The 16,936-nt window shown below is 38.7% G+C and overlaps 1 protein-coding gene across 2 annotated transcripts; it reads right to left on the reverse strand.

The window, feature by feature from the left end:
• Positions 1 to 1,086: 1,086 nt before the first annotated feature.
• Positions 1,087 to 15,332, reverse strand: LOC308330114 (uncharacterized protein). 2 transcript variants are annotated; one of them, XM_080784810.1, is made up of 5 exons: positions 15,104 to 15,332; positions 13,376 to 13,473; positions 6,066 to 6,156; positions 2,130 to 4,269; positions 1,087 to 2,027 (listed from the first exon to the last, which is right to left on the reverse strand). In XM_080784810.1, the coding sequence occupies exons 1-5, from the start codon at positions 15,174 to 15,176 to the stop codon at positions 1,931 to 1,933; spliced, it is 2,499 nt and encodes an 832-aa protein (XP_080640936.1). In that variant the 5' UTR covers positions 15,177 to 15,332; the 3' UTR covers positions 1,087 to 1,930. The 2 variants fall into 2 exon arrangements, with proteins under 2 accessions (XP_080640936.1, XP_080640937.1); XM_080784811.1 differs by lacking the exons at positions 13,376 to 13,473; positions 15,104 to 15,332 and adding an exon at positions 4,509 to 4,579 and having other exon boundaries at positions 6,066 to 6,103.
• Between the last annotated feature and the right edge of the window lie 1,604 nt (positions 15,333 to 16,936).

Raw genomic sequence — 16,936 nt, forward strand, 5'->3', positions numbered from 1 at the left:
TTAAAAATAAAATAATTGTATCAAATTTTTTTAACAAACAAATTAAGAAATTCCATAAGTAAACAATTAGTAAGTAGGGAAAATTGCCGATCTACAGCTCGCAATGCAGAGTGAAGCAACGTGCGCTTGTAGATCTGCTATTTTCACTCGTTAGGGTCCCGGGCAAACTAATCTCTCTTTTGGGTCTCGACCATAGGGTATTGACCTGAAGTTTGGGAACCACTGCTTTACTACAGGACTGAGGGTTTGCTGCAACACCCAGGCTTCTGGCAGTTGGAACTGAAGCCTCCAAGTAGGTTGTCAATTGAAGGGATGCAAGAAGAGTGGGGAAATATGCATTTTATTGGTCTAAAAACTAAATATTAGAACCCATAAACCTCTTCTATATCCCCCAAAATGACTGGATATACAGATTTTGTAGAAATATTAAACCTTAATTGTCAAATGTTCAAGCATGTTGTAATCATGTATTCTTTACATCAGACAATTGTACATCCTGGTGCCCACTCTTTTGATAAGAACCTGCAGGGGGCATACATACTCTACCTGAAATGAAGAGAAGCTCAGTCTTATCCAGTTGAGTTTGAGTTGGTATAGGAAGACTGGAAGAGATCTACTGTAGCATCCCATAGAAGCAGTTGTGTAAAGTAACTACTGTAAGTACATTTACTCAATACTCAGGTACTGTACTTAAGTACAGTTTTGAGGTTTTACTGGAGTATTTCAAAATTTCCGTACTTTTAGTGCCTAGTGTCTACTCCACTACATCTCAAAGCGGAATATTGTACTTTTACTCAACTGAACTTATTTGAAACCAAACCTTAGTTAATAGTTTCTTTGTAGATTTTGATTATTACAAAACATACAGCCTGTTATACTAGAACTAGAACCCACCTCACCCCTGCTCATTTTGATAGGTTGGAATGGCTTAGGGTTGACGAAAAGGGTTTTGGAATGACTTCTTAAAACACACCAAAACGTTCTGTTTTTGATAACTTCCTCTTAATGGACATTTTTGACGAGGGATGTCGCCTTACTAACCTCCAATAGAACCCCAAAAAATGAATTGGTCACAAATTATGAATTAACTGCTTCAATTTATTCAATTCATTATTGCTTTAATTAAAGAAAGATCTGAATTTATTAGTGTACAATATATATTAGACATACTTCATAATTCATATAGTCACATTGCACAATCATGACATTTCTCATTAATTTCCGACGTAACAAAACTGATACAGTATGTACATCAAAACATGATGTCGCTAATAACATTTACTGGGAAATAGAAATTAAGATTATAATACAAGCAAAAATAGATTTTTAGACCAATAAATATGAAAATCAATCCTCAGATCAAAATCTGGCACCCATCTGAATAATTCATCTAGGAATGTCATGAATAAAACATTTTAATTTGTTCCCATGGCCTTAGGAACCTACACAATACAAAGGTAACGGCAAACTAATATTTTAAAATTATGGCACCCATAATTACGGCATGAACCATAACTATTCCTGTACTGAATACAATAGCTGTCTGTACAGCAAATGCACAATACTAACGCTTTGTAACAATGTTTCTAACCCTTTTTCTACTAAACTGAGTACAATACATAACATGTAGTGTTTTTCAGTTAGTTTTGAATCTGTCCGTGATTAAAGAGCAGCAGCCAAGGCAAGCAGTTGAAAATGGTCTGCCAAACTTGAGACTAGACACATGGATAAAAAGTAGAGAGAAAAATAACAGAGGTGCCATGTCCTTTGCAGGTTAAGCAACATTGTGTCGCATTATCCATAACTCAGAAGACCATTACTCTAGTAGTGTAATGCAATAATACCATCTCATTTGTAGAAAGGTTCCTGCTTCATGTGAATGGTAAAATCAAATTTTATATGCAACTGTATGAATATAAAGCATAATTCCTCATGATGATTCCCCCTTACTAACAAGGGTGATGGGTTGCTTGGTTCCAGGTCGAACTGTAAATGTCATTCCAAATTGCTGCTTTGACGGTCCATTGCTGAAAGGAAGAATAGATTTATGATTGTAAAAGCCAACAACAATAACTCATCATCAGAAGCAATTAACGAATTCAGGCTGTTTTATCTATCAAGCCACTTACCTGGTGGCACCTTTCTCTTGATACTTTTTGGCAACTTTACTCTCCAACTCACGCATATCCAATCCTGTTGTTGTTCTCGGCATGGTGGAGGTCTTGTTCAAATCCAGGCCTGTTGTTTTGCTTACTTTTGGTATGGTGGAAGTCTTGTTCATTGGTGGGGCCTTAAGGACTACAGGGGCATTGGTTTCTTCATCGGACAAGGGGTTACCCCAGTCATCACCGTTGGACTCGGGTACACTCATAGGAGTTATTTTATGGTCCATTTCTAACATCTTCTTTTGCAAGATACTTAGGAGCGTGGCTTGACTGACTGAGAGAGATGTGAGTGGTTGTGTAAGAGGCACCTTCGATTTGGTTTGGAGCGGCAGCTTTGGTTTGATATCTGTTTCAGGAGGTGGAAGTTTTGGAGGTGCTGGGGGCTTATGTTTCGGTAGAGGAGATGGACTTTTAGCAGGTGGAACAGGACTGGCAGTTGATGATGGTGCACTCTTCACTGGGAGGTCAGGTGCAGGAATGCTGGGTGGAGACTCCACAGATGGACGTTTAGCAGAGGGAGTGGGACTGGCAGCTGGTGATGATGCACTGGTCACTGGAGGGTCAGGTGCAGGGGTCCTGGGTGGAGACTCCATAGCCTCATCTAAATCATCAGCATCACCAAACTCTGGCGGGGGAGGCAGTAATGGCATACACACCTCTTCTTCATTCTCCTGATCCAGTGCACTCACAGATGGTGAAGAGCTTTGCTCTACACTCTGCCTTTCAATATCTGGGCTGCTGGCAGGTGATGATTGAATGCCAGATATTCTGTTCAGAGCTGGCTTTGGAGATGATGTCCCTTTTTGGACCAATGCAGGGCTCCTGGGATGTCCTACAGTCGGGTTTGTTATTGTGGGCTCTGAGGAGACAACAGACTTTCTATTCTCCTCAATTTTGCCTTGTGATGTGATAGAAGATGACGAGGCAGCTCTGGGGATGACGACAAAAGAATTGGGATTTGAGGCAATGGGCTGAATGCTTGCAGTGGACTGCTCATTCTTTGCAGTGCTGTTTTCACGTGACAGGGAGGATCTGTGCTTGTCGCGCTCTTTAGCTGCCAGTAGAAGAGACAGGGGTGTAGCTGCAGGCCCTTCCCGTACCCCACTGGGCTCACTACCCTTCAGGTTACGCAGTTTACAATCTATTAAAGGACTGTATTGGCGGCTCTGACTTGGAGATTTGTCAAGCACTGCCTGATTACTCTCTGAGTTGATGCGAGCAGCGGGCTGTTTCTGAAGCTTCGGTGAGACTTTAGGTGGCGTTGTTGAAACAGACTCAACGCTGGGCGGCCTCTTTGACAGAGAAGCAGGTTTTTGTGCAGGAAGGTTTGCTTCTAAGGTCGCCTTTAAGTCCTGTAGGTCCTTCTTTGTTTGGATTTCAGAGGTATTTGTGTGGACTGGCTTGGGTAGTGGAGCCACAGATGAGGTTTTCCCATTGACCTGGACAGACACTGGGACAGAGTTGAGAGACACAGAATCCTCCAGGACTAAGATCGACTTGGGCCTCATCTCGCGGTCCACATGCTCGGTCAGAATGGAGGTCTTGGGAATACTGTAGAGCTTAGCTGTGTTCTGGGGGTTGAAGCTAGATGGCCGTGGTGCGTGGACAGGTGGAGGTGGGGCGGGATTTTGGGGTGGGCCGTCCATAGAAGGAATAGAAGACAACCTCACAGGCTTTGGAGGTGGGATCTTCGGAGCCTTGTGTTGCCGTTCAGCAGGGGACTGTGGTGGGGCAAACTTCAGGTGTTCTGATATATCAGGAACATTGGTTGGTGGAGGAGTAGAAATAGGCAAGGATGATGAAGAGGCACTGGAGCAAGTTGACGGAGGCTTCGGAGGGGCCATAAGTGGGGGTCTCAGGGAACTTAGGTCCTCGTCCTCCAAAGAAGGAGCCAGGGAAGGTGGTTTTGGAGGCGGCATGGATGGAGGCTGAATACTTGCCAAGTCAAGGTCGTCTAGATCACCCATAAAATCTGGCGGAGGAGGAATGATGTGGCTGGGTGGTGGTGGAGGCGCAACAGAAGGTGGAGGAGGAACCACTATTTCTGCTTCCACTAGGTCAGGCACAGAGAGAGCTGATCCATTTGACCACCGATCTCCACTGACTATAAAACAAAAACAAAAAGACAAGTGTTAGGTAGGATGGAGACCAATGTTTAAATGTTTAGATGTACGGCATATTGACTTATAGTTATTAACAAAGGTTCATCTCACATTTAAAATCATGAGCAGCGTTAAAACAATGCTATACTACAGTTATTTATAATTCAAATGCAATGCCTTTGTCAAATGCAGGCTTTCTTGTTTATGCTGTAACATGAAGCTACCCATTCACCTGGCTCACCTGAACTATGTATCATCTGCAATGTATGTAGGAGGAGTATGAGAGAAATAAAACAAAATTGCCCCAAAATTCTGTGACATCAGAAGGAAGTTAAACAAGTAACAAGTTATAGTATAAAGAAGTTGTCATACAATTTGGGAGGAAGAATTTACAGCAGCATTATTAGGAAGATGTGGACGAACAAAAGGGTGTTTTGTAATCACACATTCTAACAGCATACTAAAGAGTATTCAGCTTGTGGCTTTCATGTGTGCTGTCATGTGTGGTCTATTACCGGTATGTGTCCTACTGTCCTGCAATGTCCTGTTATACTGTTATACTAATGTGAGTTCAATAATATGTATGTACTTTGCTTTGCTGTGCCAGTTGCCTTAATAGTGTGAGATGTACAGATTTTGGGGCCTAAATAATATATTAGAAGCTTTTTTTTATCAAGAATTGATCAATGTCACCATGGTCCACATTCGGTACAGGTTTTCTTCCAAAAGGGCACATTGCTGTCCAGAGGGAAAAGGGCATGTTCTCTAGCACCCCCTAGTATCTATCTGTGCTGGTCTTAATAGAGCGCCGCAGTCCCGCCCCCTTTCAGAAAAGCGAGTGGCCCAGGAAGTGGAAGCCCCATGCATTCTCCCATCGGCACTTTTAATATAATTTATTTAAAGACTGTTACGCCGCGGACAAAGCCAATTCGGATCGTGACGAATCATGACAATGAACACAATATTTTGGGCCGATCAAATAATTTATAAGACGAAAAACAAAACAAATAGTGTTGTCTCCTGACTTTCTTTTCTTCTTTCTAATGATTTGATCGTCCCAAAATATTGTGTTCATTGTCATGATTCGTCACGATCCGAATTGGCTTTGTCCGCGGCGTAACCGTCTTTAAATAAATTATATTAAAAGTGCCGGGCTTCCACTTCCTGGGCCACTCGCTTTTCTGAAAGGGGGCGGGACTGCGGCGCTCTATACAGTCACACAAAATGCATAGCCTATTATAAAGAATGACGATGGAAAAGATACATATTGTTTAATTTGTTTTGTTGTCTGTGTTCATTTTATATTTCCTCAAAAGGCATATTGCCTATATACATTATGTTTGTCCAGATTTGTGAAATCATTAAATGACATAATATCACATTATTTTCAATCTTGCGTTCACTCCCACAGGGTAAACATGCTTGGTATTTGTTATGGCTGCTTCGACACATTCAGAAATATATTGTGCAATAGCCTGGACAAACATTTACTTGCCCTATATTTTAACCCTTTAGGGACACTCACTAAAAGAAATAGCCTATCTGCAAGCTCACAATGCATCACAATGGTGCGGCCGTCTATTTTTGCTATTGGACATTTTTCAAATGTTATGGAAAATCTTTGAAAAGTGTTGATGCATGTTCAAAATATGGACAGCAGGCCGAAAGTGGTTAAACTGTGATCAATCAGCCCGACTCTGCCTGAAACCAGACCAAATACTTAACATGCTTAAGGTGGTAAATAATTGAACTCTGGGCAAATACAAAATTCAAAAATAGTTTCATGGCAGATTCTTACCCAAACCATTGGTCTTTATTTCATTGTGAGTGGGAATGTCAGGAACTGTGGGTGTTGGGACAGCAAACCCTTGCACAACCTCAGAGGAGGGCTGTGGGAAAGAACAACAACATTCAGCATTCAGACATGATGACCTCTGAGATAGTCACAGGAAGTGGTACGTGATATGAGAAGTAGGGGAGTGATGACATAGCCTCTGCATACCGTTCTTTAATAGACAGGATTAGAGCTTTAAGTGAACAAACCTGTTTCCAAAACGGCTGTGGCACTTAATTGTAATGTCCCTTGAAACAAGGTCATGTGTAATACTGCACTTGCACAACTGATACCAAAACTTAAAATGTATCGTCTTGTTCTTGCAAGAAATGTGAAAATCCAGATATTCAGAAATGCAGCAAAGCAACAGTAGATATTCTAAATTACTCTTCCATGAAGATGAAGGATTGACAAAGAAAGATCAACACAGAACAGACTGGCGCGCTAGACCAGCCCTGTCTCCATGCCCTCACAGGAGCCAAATGCCCCCCGAGCTCAAGCTCACAGTCTTCTTCAGCGCCTCTTTATACCCTGAGATGCTATTCTATTCTATAGACAGATATGTGCTAAACTAAGTGACAGTACAATATGTAGTAATTAGAATAGACTAGTTAGACTAGTTAAATAATATCCGCAGCAGGATATCCGTTAAATAGACTAGTTAAGTTGATGTTATTAAAATGGGCATGCTTTATTATGACTAAAAACCCCATGCAGTCACTTAGCTACATGTACGTGGTGTATAGTCTATCGTTATATGCTATATTATGTACTGTGCCGTACTGACGTTTTTGGGGAAAAAAAGGTGTATACCGGCACCTGCTAATCATTTCATCCATTGACCATGCGTGAGTGTATAGCCTATAGGGAATCTTTCATCTGAAAAAACCTAGCCTACAGCACTGCTTAGCTACAGTACAACACGCACACACGTGTCGTGCACACACACACACATAGAGAGAAAGACTTGCTCCTACAGTATCACTGTCAACCAAAAATAAACGACGTGTTGACATAATAGCAGTCTAATAGGTTGAACATGGCACATGCCCTTTCTAAAAGGACAGGAAAACCACTGCAGCACTATAACAGGCCTTGACCAGAGTGACAGTCTTGACATCAATCTGCTGAATCACTTTGTGCAGTCTAATAAAGCATGAATCAAATACACATATTAAACTAATTTCAATGTTAAAGAGGCTGAACATTGTGGATTGTGGATCATAGAGTTGTATTTACTGTAAAAGTTGTGATTGGATCTGAATACAAAGGAACCTCTATTCATCTCGATGGCTGCGGTTACATGAGAATGAAAACTTCAGAATTAATTAATTCAGAAGTAAGTTTTTTTCTGCGTGTTTACATGGGAAATGGTCGAATGAGTGTTTACATGGACAATACTTTTAAATCCCATTATTTCATTCCACATCAGGTTTGGGGCTGGGAAGGCTTCTGATTGGCGGGGCGGATATGTTTACGTCCAGTGGTGGAAAGTAAATACGTACATTTACTTTAGTACTCTAAATACTTTTACTTCTACTCCACTACATTTCAGGTAAAACAAAATAATAATAATAATAATAATAATAAAACACTTTTATGCCATATTACTTTATATTTGATGTATCCTGTGTAGCCTATGAGAGGTTGCTCTCAGAGATGTGAAATTAAACATGTCTAGTTTCTTATAATTAATCGCAAAACAAGAGCATAATATAGCCATACCAATTACATGGAAACAAGCATGCACAGAAAGACCAGAATGAGTGTTTACATGAGTCCACAATTGTTTCAATAGGATTTAAAAATTGAATAAACCGGTCAGTTACATCAGATCTAAGTTTAAATCAGATTGGCCATTTTCATTCCGATTTAAGTTCTTGTAGGTGTTTACAACTTTTAATAGGATTTAACTTTTATTCTGAATGAAAAGGGGATTTAACTGTCCATGTAAACGTAGCCACTGTCTGTCACTTGAATGAGTTTTAACCCTACAATGCGGCTGTAGTAGTTCACCTAACGTCTGTGTGTTGGTTGTAAAAGTGTGGAACCAATGAAAAGTATTAAAAGGTGCTTCGGACAAAACCTCTTAACTCCATTGGACCCTCAAACTATCTGCTAAAGCAGCTAACTGCACCTCTCCCCCTTCATGCAAGTAATTGACAATATATAATGTCAATTGACACAGTGTGAGCATGTAGACTGGCCATTTTAACTATTCAAAAATGTTTTGCAAAATAGTTAAAAAAAGGCAAAGAGTAGGGATAAGGGGTTTAGTGGTGACGAATATGAAGCCCCTTGGGGCTATACCTTAACCCTTATCCCTAAACAAATTTCCTATTTTTTACTATTAAAAAAAACATTTTAAAATAGTTAAAATAGAAGATCTACAAGCTCACAATCTCTCGATGTAGATCGGCTAGTTGAACTATTTTCAAATGTTTTTCAAAATAGTAAAAAATGGCAAATACGTTTAGGGTCCGGGGTAAGGGATAAGGGTGGCGCAAGATGGAGCCCTTGGTGTAAAGGGAAACAAAACAGAGGCAAATAACAAGAACAAATCATATCCCCGAAGTATAGAGGGTTCAAGTTGAAGTAGTTAACTCTCATCCCATATGTCACACCTTGATAGTACTGTGTGGCACCTATCAAAGGCACCTTGCAGGGCATGAGCATTACACAACAGATTTACAGGTGTGGTTTGTGTTTCACTTTAATGTCATGTTCTTGTTGCCATATGACTCACTATCTGTCATGGATGCCTCATGAGCTGTCCAACCCCATGTACTGCTGGGTGTGCCCAATCCAACACGGCACAATAGAATCCTGAGTGTTGATTAACCACTTAAACCCACTAGTCTAAAGCGTCTAAAATCAAACGGATCTGAGCTACAGCTGTACTTGGACTCTTCTCTCTCTACACTATGGGTCTTCAACAAGACCCCTAGGTGGTTCTCAGAGTTATTGCAGGGGTCCACCAAATATGATACGTAGTCTGCAAGTTTGTTCAGTCAGCATACACTCGAGAGATTAAGACACGTGTCCCATACCATACGACATACGTCATACGCTGACGTGGCAATCAGCGTATGACGTCAGGTTATTTAAGCTCCTGAAGTGTGTTCTTTCTGCGCTCCTTCTGTGTATGTGACTATGCATTCATGGTTTGTTGTTATCAGCTGTTTGGTCCCACCGCCACCCCAGCACCACCAGTGCCAAGGGGGTTGTTTTATATTGCTTAATGATGGTTATCTAATTCTGCTGAGCAGGGAGAAAAATATAGCAGAGCCTGAACACCAAGATAAAATATATCACAAATAATAAAATAATAAATACATAATAAAATATTGGTTCATTCTATTCGTATGTTATCTGACTGGATTTTCTTTTCTTTTTTTTTACATTAACTACTTGAACCCTAGCATCCCTATACTGAGGGGAACATTAGCCAAAAATAGGCTCACAATGCCTCGTGCTGTGAGGCGTTGTGGGCTTGTAGATTGTCTATTTTCGGAAAAGAGGTTTGTGTATCCAAAAAGAGCAGACCAAATACAAGTTCTAAGTATTGTGGGTTTAGGTTAACATAGCGTAAATGATAGTGCTGTCAAACAAGTCTATGAAGGATGAAGCTATCTATGAACATTTTAATCTGTAACACAGGTGTATACAATATGTAGCTCTCAAGTCGTCGCAGCGTGATGCCTATCATGCCTTGTGAGATTTTAGATCTGCTATGTTTGGCTAATGTTCCCCTAATGCTGGGGTTCAAGCCATTGGCATTTGTAACTGAAGTGTAATGGAAAAACAAATGGACCTGTAAACCTTACGTGTCCATTTATTTCGAATTGTGCACTCTCAGAGTTAAATGAGTACTCAGGGTGTGGTCGTGTGGGAACCAGTTGAGAGATGCCTTTCAATTTAAACTGTATTCATTCCATTAGAATTTCCTTTTGACATGTGTCAAAAGGGAAATTCTACCTCACAAACCGTCACCTACCTCAATATTTAAACACATACAAGGCTGGCTGGCACATCATGCCACTTTGTGGCACATGGGAAATAGATAGATACACACACACAACACATACAGATAATGTTTAGAAGTAGGAATTATGTACAGCACTTTCAATCACATACAATGTGCTATGATGATTAATGTAGAGACCTTTTTTTCTATTCTTTATTATTACTTTGTTATTGTTGTTATGGCTGCTACATGTTGAAGACCAAAATAAAATATTCTTTCTTCTGTGTAGTCGAAAGATGACACGAAAACCTTTATCATACTGTAATCATCAGTCATACTGTAATTTCTATTGGTGGTACAGCCTGAAAAGTCCATCTGCATTGCTAAAAGACATAGTTGAAACTAGAACTGCACTCTGCCGAGTGCATACTTGCTTGTTGCACACTAGTAGGCCATAAATGGCCTACTAGTGCGCAAGCAGAGCGCGCAAGTACTTTCGACCGCTGGAAAGTATCACTCTCAGTATCTCTGTGAAGGAACGTTTGAAATGTATAATCATTACGTGTAACTATTTGCTACCTAACTACTTTTTTACAGAAAAATGAATCATTGATATGTGATGAAAAAAAAGGTATATAAACTGAATTAAAATATATTATACAGTATAATTATTTTATTACTTATTGTAAATTGTCAATTGTTTTAAATGTATTTCATTTTGTACTATAGTGATATTAATACTAAATCATGATCAGAGTAATATGTGTCTCTAACTTCAATTTCTGTAATAATACTTTCAAATTTGTTGAAATATACATGATCTAAAATACTTCCGAAATCTGTAGTTGGATTTGTATTTAATTGTTTAAAGCCTAATCTTGACATGAAGGTCTTTATATTTATATCTTTTTCAGTATAATGGTCTTCATTGAAATCTCCTATTATCATAATTGTGGAAGTCGGAGATGATAGATACTTTACCATTTTCTTGAGAAATGTGTTTAATTCCGTAAGGTTTGTTTTAGGTGATCTGTACATAAGAATGATTACATTGTAATTGTAATATTTACATGTATACATACGTGTTCTACTTTTTCTAATATCTCGATTTCTTTTTGAATTATTTCAATGGCAATATCTTCTTTTATAGCAAACATAACTCCCCCACCTATATCATATTCTCTGTCATTCCTGATTGTTTTGTAATTGGTGTTCATTGTTTTTAATTTAAAAGTAATGTTATTATTTTTCTTTAAGTGTGTTTCAGTAAAAGCTATTAGATCCAACATTTCGAGTTGGGAATCTGAGTTTATATCTTGTAAATGTGTTAGATAACCTCTGATGTTCAACAATCCAATTTTTAATGAATGTTTTAATGGTAATTGAGTTATCTTCCGTATATTTGGATTTTCTAGAGGTGATTGTCGTAATCGTATCATTTCTCTTTCTACATTCTTATCTACTTTGATCTTTTTAGGACTAAAATCAAGTATATATAGATCTCTTATCCTTTTCACTCGACTGAATGCTACATAGGCTTGTCCCGGGTTAAAACGTGAGCCCTTCATAGATACGACAATCTCTTGTATAGTTAAACCTTGAACCTTATGAATAGTTAATCCCCAAGCTAATGTCAACGGGAATTGAAACCTATTTGTTGATCCTGTTCTTCTGCCTCCATGGAAAATTATAGCTTCATGTCTGTATATTGGAACTGCTTCTGGGTAATTTTTAGATTTACTATTAGACTTCGCATTAAGACCAACATCTTTGTCTTGGAATTTAACAAGTATTACTGTAACATAGGTGTCGTTTTTCTCAAAGTCAATATACTCAACAAGTCCTCTGATACCGTTGACTAATCCATCAGATACCATTACATTAGTAGTCAACATCACTTGTGCACCAATTGCTATACTGAGTGTTGTTACAGAGTATGTAGTTGTAATTTGATTAGCAGTATACTGTGGTTACTTGGTTCCAAAAAGTGAAGACAAGTTTTCTTCAACGGTAAATCTGTGCCTGGTTTGCTGGGACTAGTTACAACATTACGTCATCCTTGAGAGAGTACATGGTGTGTATATGACGTAATGTTGTAACTTGTAACTTGTAACTAGTCCCAGCAAACCAGGCACAGACTGTATGTAGTTGTTCTAGTTACAACTACATACAGAGTATGTAGTTGTAATTTGATTAGCAGTATACTGTGGTTACTTGGTTCCAAAAAGTGAAGACAAGTTTTCTTCAACGGTAAATCTGTGCCTGGTTTGCTGGGACTAGTTACAACATTACGTCATCCTTGAGAGAGTACATGGTGTGTATATGACGTAATGTTGTAACTTGTAACTTGTAACTAGTCCCAGCAAACCAGGCACAGACTGTATGTAGTTGTTCTAGTTACAACTACATACAGAGTATGTAGTTGTAATTTGATTAGCAGTATACTGTGGTTACTTGGTTCCAAAAAGTGAAGACAAGTTTTCTTCAACGGTAAATCTGTGCCTGGTTTGCTGGGACTAGTTACAACATTACGTCATCCTTGAGAGAGTACATGGTGTGTATATGACGTAATGTTGTAACTTGTAACTTGTAACTAGTCCCAGCAAACCAGGCACAGACTGTATGTAGTTGTTCTAGTTACAACTACATACAGAGTATGTAGTTGTAATTTGATTAGCAGTATACTGTGGTTACAACATTACGTCATCCTTGAGAGAGTACATGGTGTGTATATGACGTAATGTTACAAGTTACAAGTTACAAGTTACAACATTACGTCATATACACACCATGTACTCTCTCAAGGATGACGTAATGTTGTAACTAGTCCCAGCAAACCAGGCACAGATTCACCGTTGAAGAAAACTTGTCTTCACTTCGAAGAGACCAAGCGAAACGATTACTTGCGCGCTCTGCTTGCGCAAGTAATTATGTTGAATTGTTATCTGAACAAAGCCCTCCATTTGAACCCTGTTTCAGCAAATCGACTGCTCTGTTTAATTCACAGAGGCACCTTCCAACAGCCCTGACTGTAAACGTTTACTGCTTTGTAGCAGATCTGACATCATGTCCTATGCACAGCTTTGTGTGTTTGTGTGTATGAGCAGAGCACGGAATGTGATGATTTTATTGGCTAAGCACGGAATGTGATGTATGATGATGTCACTTCACACAAGTGTGATTTTTAATTATTCTTTGATGTAGAGCTTTTAGAGACATGTAATTTTATCCCATGACTGGTGTTAGGGTAAGCATTGACCAGTGTCTATATAATATATGTATCATGATAATTTACTGAGTTACTTACAATGTAATGTTTGACTGTGGGTCTGGACCGTACTTTGGCAGTGCCTGTTTCAGGGATTGCTGATGAGTCCAGCATCAGCTCCACATTGTCTGGGGTAACTGCAAATGAACATGTACATGTATATTAGTCTGTGTCAGGCTGCTGTTGGTCTATAAAAGCACATGCTTTTCAGCCATTTTACATAATACATAGTTTGTGTGCACTTTTATATTTATTGTGCATTTATATTCTTGACAAGTTTAAGCTATTGTCTTATTGTTTTGCATGAATGCAAACTGTGGACCTATAGTGTGCATTGTATACAACACATCATGGCAAAACACACAAGATCAAACAATATGGCCTGAAATGAATTGATTTAGACCAGGCCAGGTCTATGTAATTGCACTTTTCAACAGTGTTGAAAGACTTGGGCACCTGTCATCAACATGCAACATAACCCTCTATATCTATAACGACAGACAGTGTTCAGTTGTCTATTGTACCTTACTCACGAAAAGTTCTCTATGTGGAAAAGGTGGCTACTGTCATTAGATAATGTTCTGAAGTGGAGAATAGGACAGCTGTAATTCCATGTCAATGAACCTAAAGTAATTCTATGCTTTCATGTAGTTTTGTTGCTGATAAAAAAATAAATGAAAACGTTCAGAACAAATTAGAAAACATTTTAAATACTTTATACACTTATACATTACTCAATAGACACAATGATGGCTGTTGCTGGATGCATCTGTATATCAAATAATCATCAAGAAGTCCTTACATTTCTGAATTATTATAACTAAGCTATTAGAATGTTGCCTAAATGGACATGTGTTTGAATTTCAGATCCAACTTGATTTTAGACATGACCCCTGAGCCTGAGGGTCATGTCATGACCCCTGAGGGTCATGTCTCGTTAAACCCTCCAGGTAGAAAACACAAGTTTGCTGTAATCATCATTACAGTAGCCTATGATTAAGGATTGATGTATCGTATCCTCCTTAAGAACAAAGTGGGATTTAGATTGACGAGTTCCAATGGTGGATGAATCCAAGCTGAATGTATTATATTTAAAATATTTGTGGTGTTTACCCAGTCTAAACAAATGATTAATTTCCATGTAATGCACCTGCATTGATTTGAATATACAAATGTCGCCTGAATGTTGAGTGTTTGCACAGAAGTTTCTCTATAGCCGTATCATCAAATAATACAGAAACAATCAGATCAACATCAAAGGAAATGTTTATAGGACACAACACATTGTCTCCCGTATGCCATAGTTTATGTCCTTCCAGCTAGTATAGAAAAAATCACGACTTTCTTCCAGAACTTCATAGGCCTATGTGATGAAGTCAACATTATAGTTTTGTTCAATAATACGTCATGGATAAGGTATATATCCCTCAAATACGATAACAAGTTAACAACTGTTCATTGTACGCTTTGACGTTGCAATTGCATTGTAACTTTCCCTGACAAGTCTGGCCATTTCATTAAATGCAAGTCAAAGGATGTAACTATCAGTATAAATATAAGTAGGATACAAAGTCACGATCAAGGCCTCGTGTCGCCTCTACAATCATTCTGTATAGCATAACTTTATATCGGGTTTCAAAAGTGCAAAGGTTGTTAACAAACTCTTCAGTTCAGTGTATGTAAACGGACTTTTTACATTAAAACAAATTTGACGTATGTTCACGTTCTATTATGCTATAAGTAAAGTGACATAGGCCATCTACTCACCCATCTCCTTGACTTTTAAATTGGTGTCGAAAAGAGAGTGGTTCTTTCGACCCAAAAAATGCAATTTTTTCATGATTATTGTTTGAGCAGATTACGATGTCCCAGATAGATCTGTTGATTCAGCAACTTTAGTTGTGCATTTTGTCCGGTTAGAATGCGTTATTCCAATGTAATAACCATAGTTACATTTAACATGCACAACAGGTGCAAATGCTAAGCCTGCTGTGAAGTGTGTGCTCCAGTGATTTGGTGAAACATTTCGGGACAGAGAAAATGTCGCTGTCCCCGCCTCCTCCTCTCCTTTCACTGATACACACACCTTGCTTGTCCCTATACCTGATGACAACATTCATACTCATAGTTACAATGCCCTGGTGCTGGTGGAAACCGTTTCCAAAGGAATTTATTGAAATTCATCGTTTACAAATCCTACTTTGCATGGCTGACACTAGGGATGGACAAAATCCAAGTCAAATGGTTTTCATGTAAAGACAAAATCCCAGTCAAATGGTTTCACGGCAGCTTCATTTAACATGTGTATTGTGCATGTGATTGGCACCTGCTGGTGAAATTGGTGTATTGCAGTAAAATGAGGAATAGTTTCAAATCAATGCATCTGTTTACTGGGCACCAAAACATTCTGGGAATCTGGGCACTAGTTTAAGTATTAGGGTTAGCCATATTTCACATATTTTACTTCCGAGATCTGATGCCCACTTTGTATTGGTGCCCTAGTGCCCACCCTTCCTACAGTATATTATTTTATTTTTCTTTTTGGCAAATACGTTTTTAATAACAGGTTATAAATTATTATACAATTGGTACATTATTCTTTTTTCTTATAGAACAAAACATTAAGCAGGCTGGTATAGCACCATGATGATGCCAATTTGAAAACAAATGGCATAGATTGTAGATTGTAGATTGTAAATTGTAAATTGTATAGTCTTCCTTGACCTACTGGCATAGTACAAACAAGAAATGTGATGCTGATCGATCCACTCGTTTACCAGATTAGCTACAAGTGTTAATTTATACTGACAGCAAATTCTGACTGTCTTAGTCTTTTGAACACACAATTTTTACTTTAGTCCTATTTAGTCATCTGAAATTGTTTAGTCTTAGTCTAGTCTTAGTCCAATACGACTATATTTTTATATCAAAAACCTAGCTTAGTTTTTTTGTCTTAGTCAACAAAATTAAAACTGATAAGCTAAGAACAGCGATATTCACTAAACCAATGCCAGGGTAATACTCCAGGTATGGTGTAAATTCCAACAGCATTATTTACTCAAGGAAGGTGAGGCATGTGACTTAAGGTTAAGAAAGCAGGTTAATGCTAAGATGAGTTGACTAATGGGGATCAAGAATCCTCTCAGGCTCTCACTGACCACAGCTGACCACATACACGTACACAGAGTCACAGACTCAACAATTAGTCTCGTGCTGGAGTTCAGCAGTCTACTTTGTCTCTTACTACTGAACAGATCACGAGTTCAAGCTCTCATTCAAGTGGACATTCATTCACAGCTGGCTGATTGATTGTTTGATTGATTGATTGGCTGATCTGAGTGCGCGGGAGGGTTTGTAGGGTTCGATCCCCCAAGTATGATCGAACCCTACAAACCCCCCTGCGCACTTAGATAAGCCAACATATGTATGTGATGTATGCCATGCTTTTTTTGTTATTGCTTAATGTAAATCGCTCTGGATTAAGAGCGTCTGCTAAATGCCTAAATTGTAAATTGATTTATTGATTGATTGATTGATTGATAACTTTATTAACAGTTTGCAGAATAAGCACAGGAAAGTACATGACACAATAATGGTATC

The sequence above is a fragment of the Protomyctophum bolini genome (assembly GCF_963924005.1).
Source record: "Protomyctophum bolini genome assembly, chromosome: 2".
Classification (NCBI taxonomy): Eukaryota; Metazoa; Chordata; class Actinopteri; order Myctophiformes; family Myctophidae; genus Protomyctophum; species Protomyctophum bolini.

Bases quoted from the DNA above. Each gene is read 5' to 3' on its own strand.
- LOC308330114 (XM_080784810.1), bottom strand. From the start codon at position 15,176: ATGAAAAAATTGCATTTTTTGGGTCGAAAGAACCACTCTCTTTTCGAC. The intron at 4,270-6,065 runs GTAAGAATCTGC...TTTGTTTTATAG, and splicing joins AATAAAGACCAATGGTTTGG to TCAGTGGAGATCGGTGGTCA. The intron at 2,028-2,129 runs GTAAGTGGCTTG...TCTTCCTTTCAG, and splicing joins CAAGAGAAAGGTGCCACCAG to CAATGGACCGTCAAAGCAGC.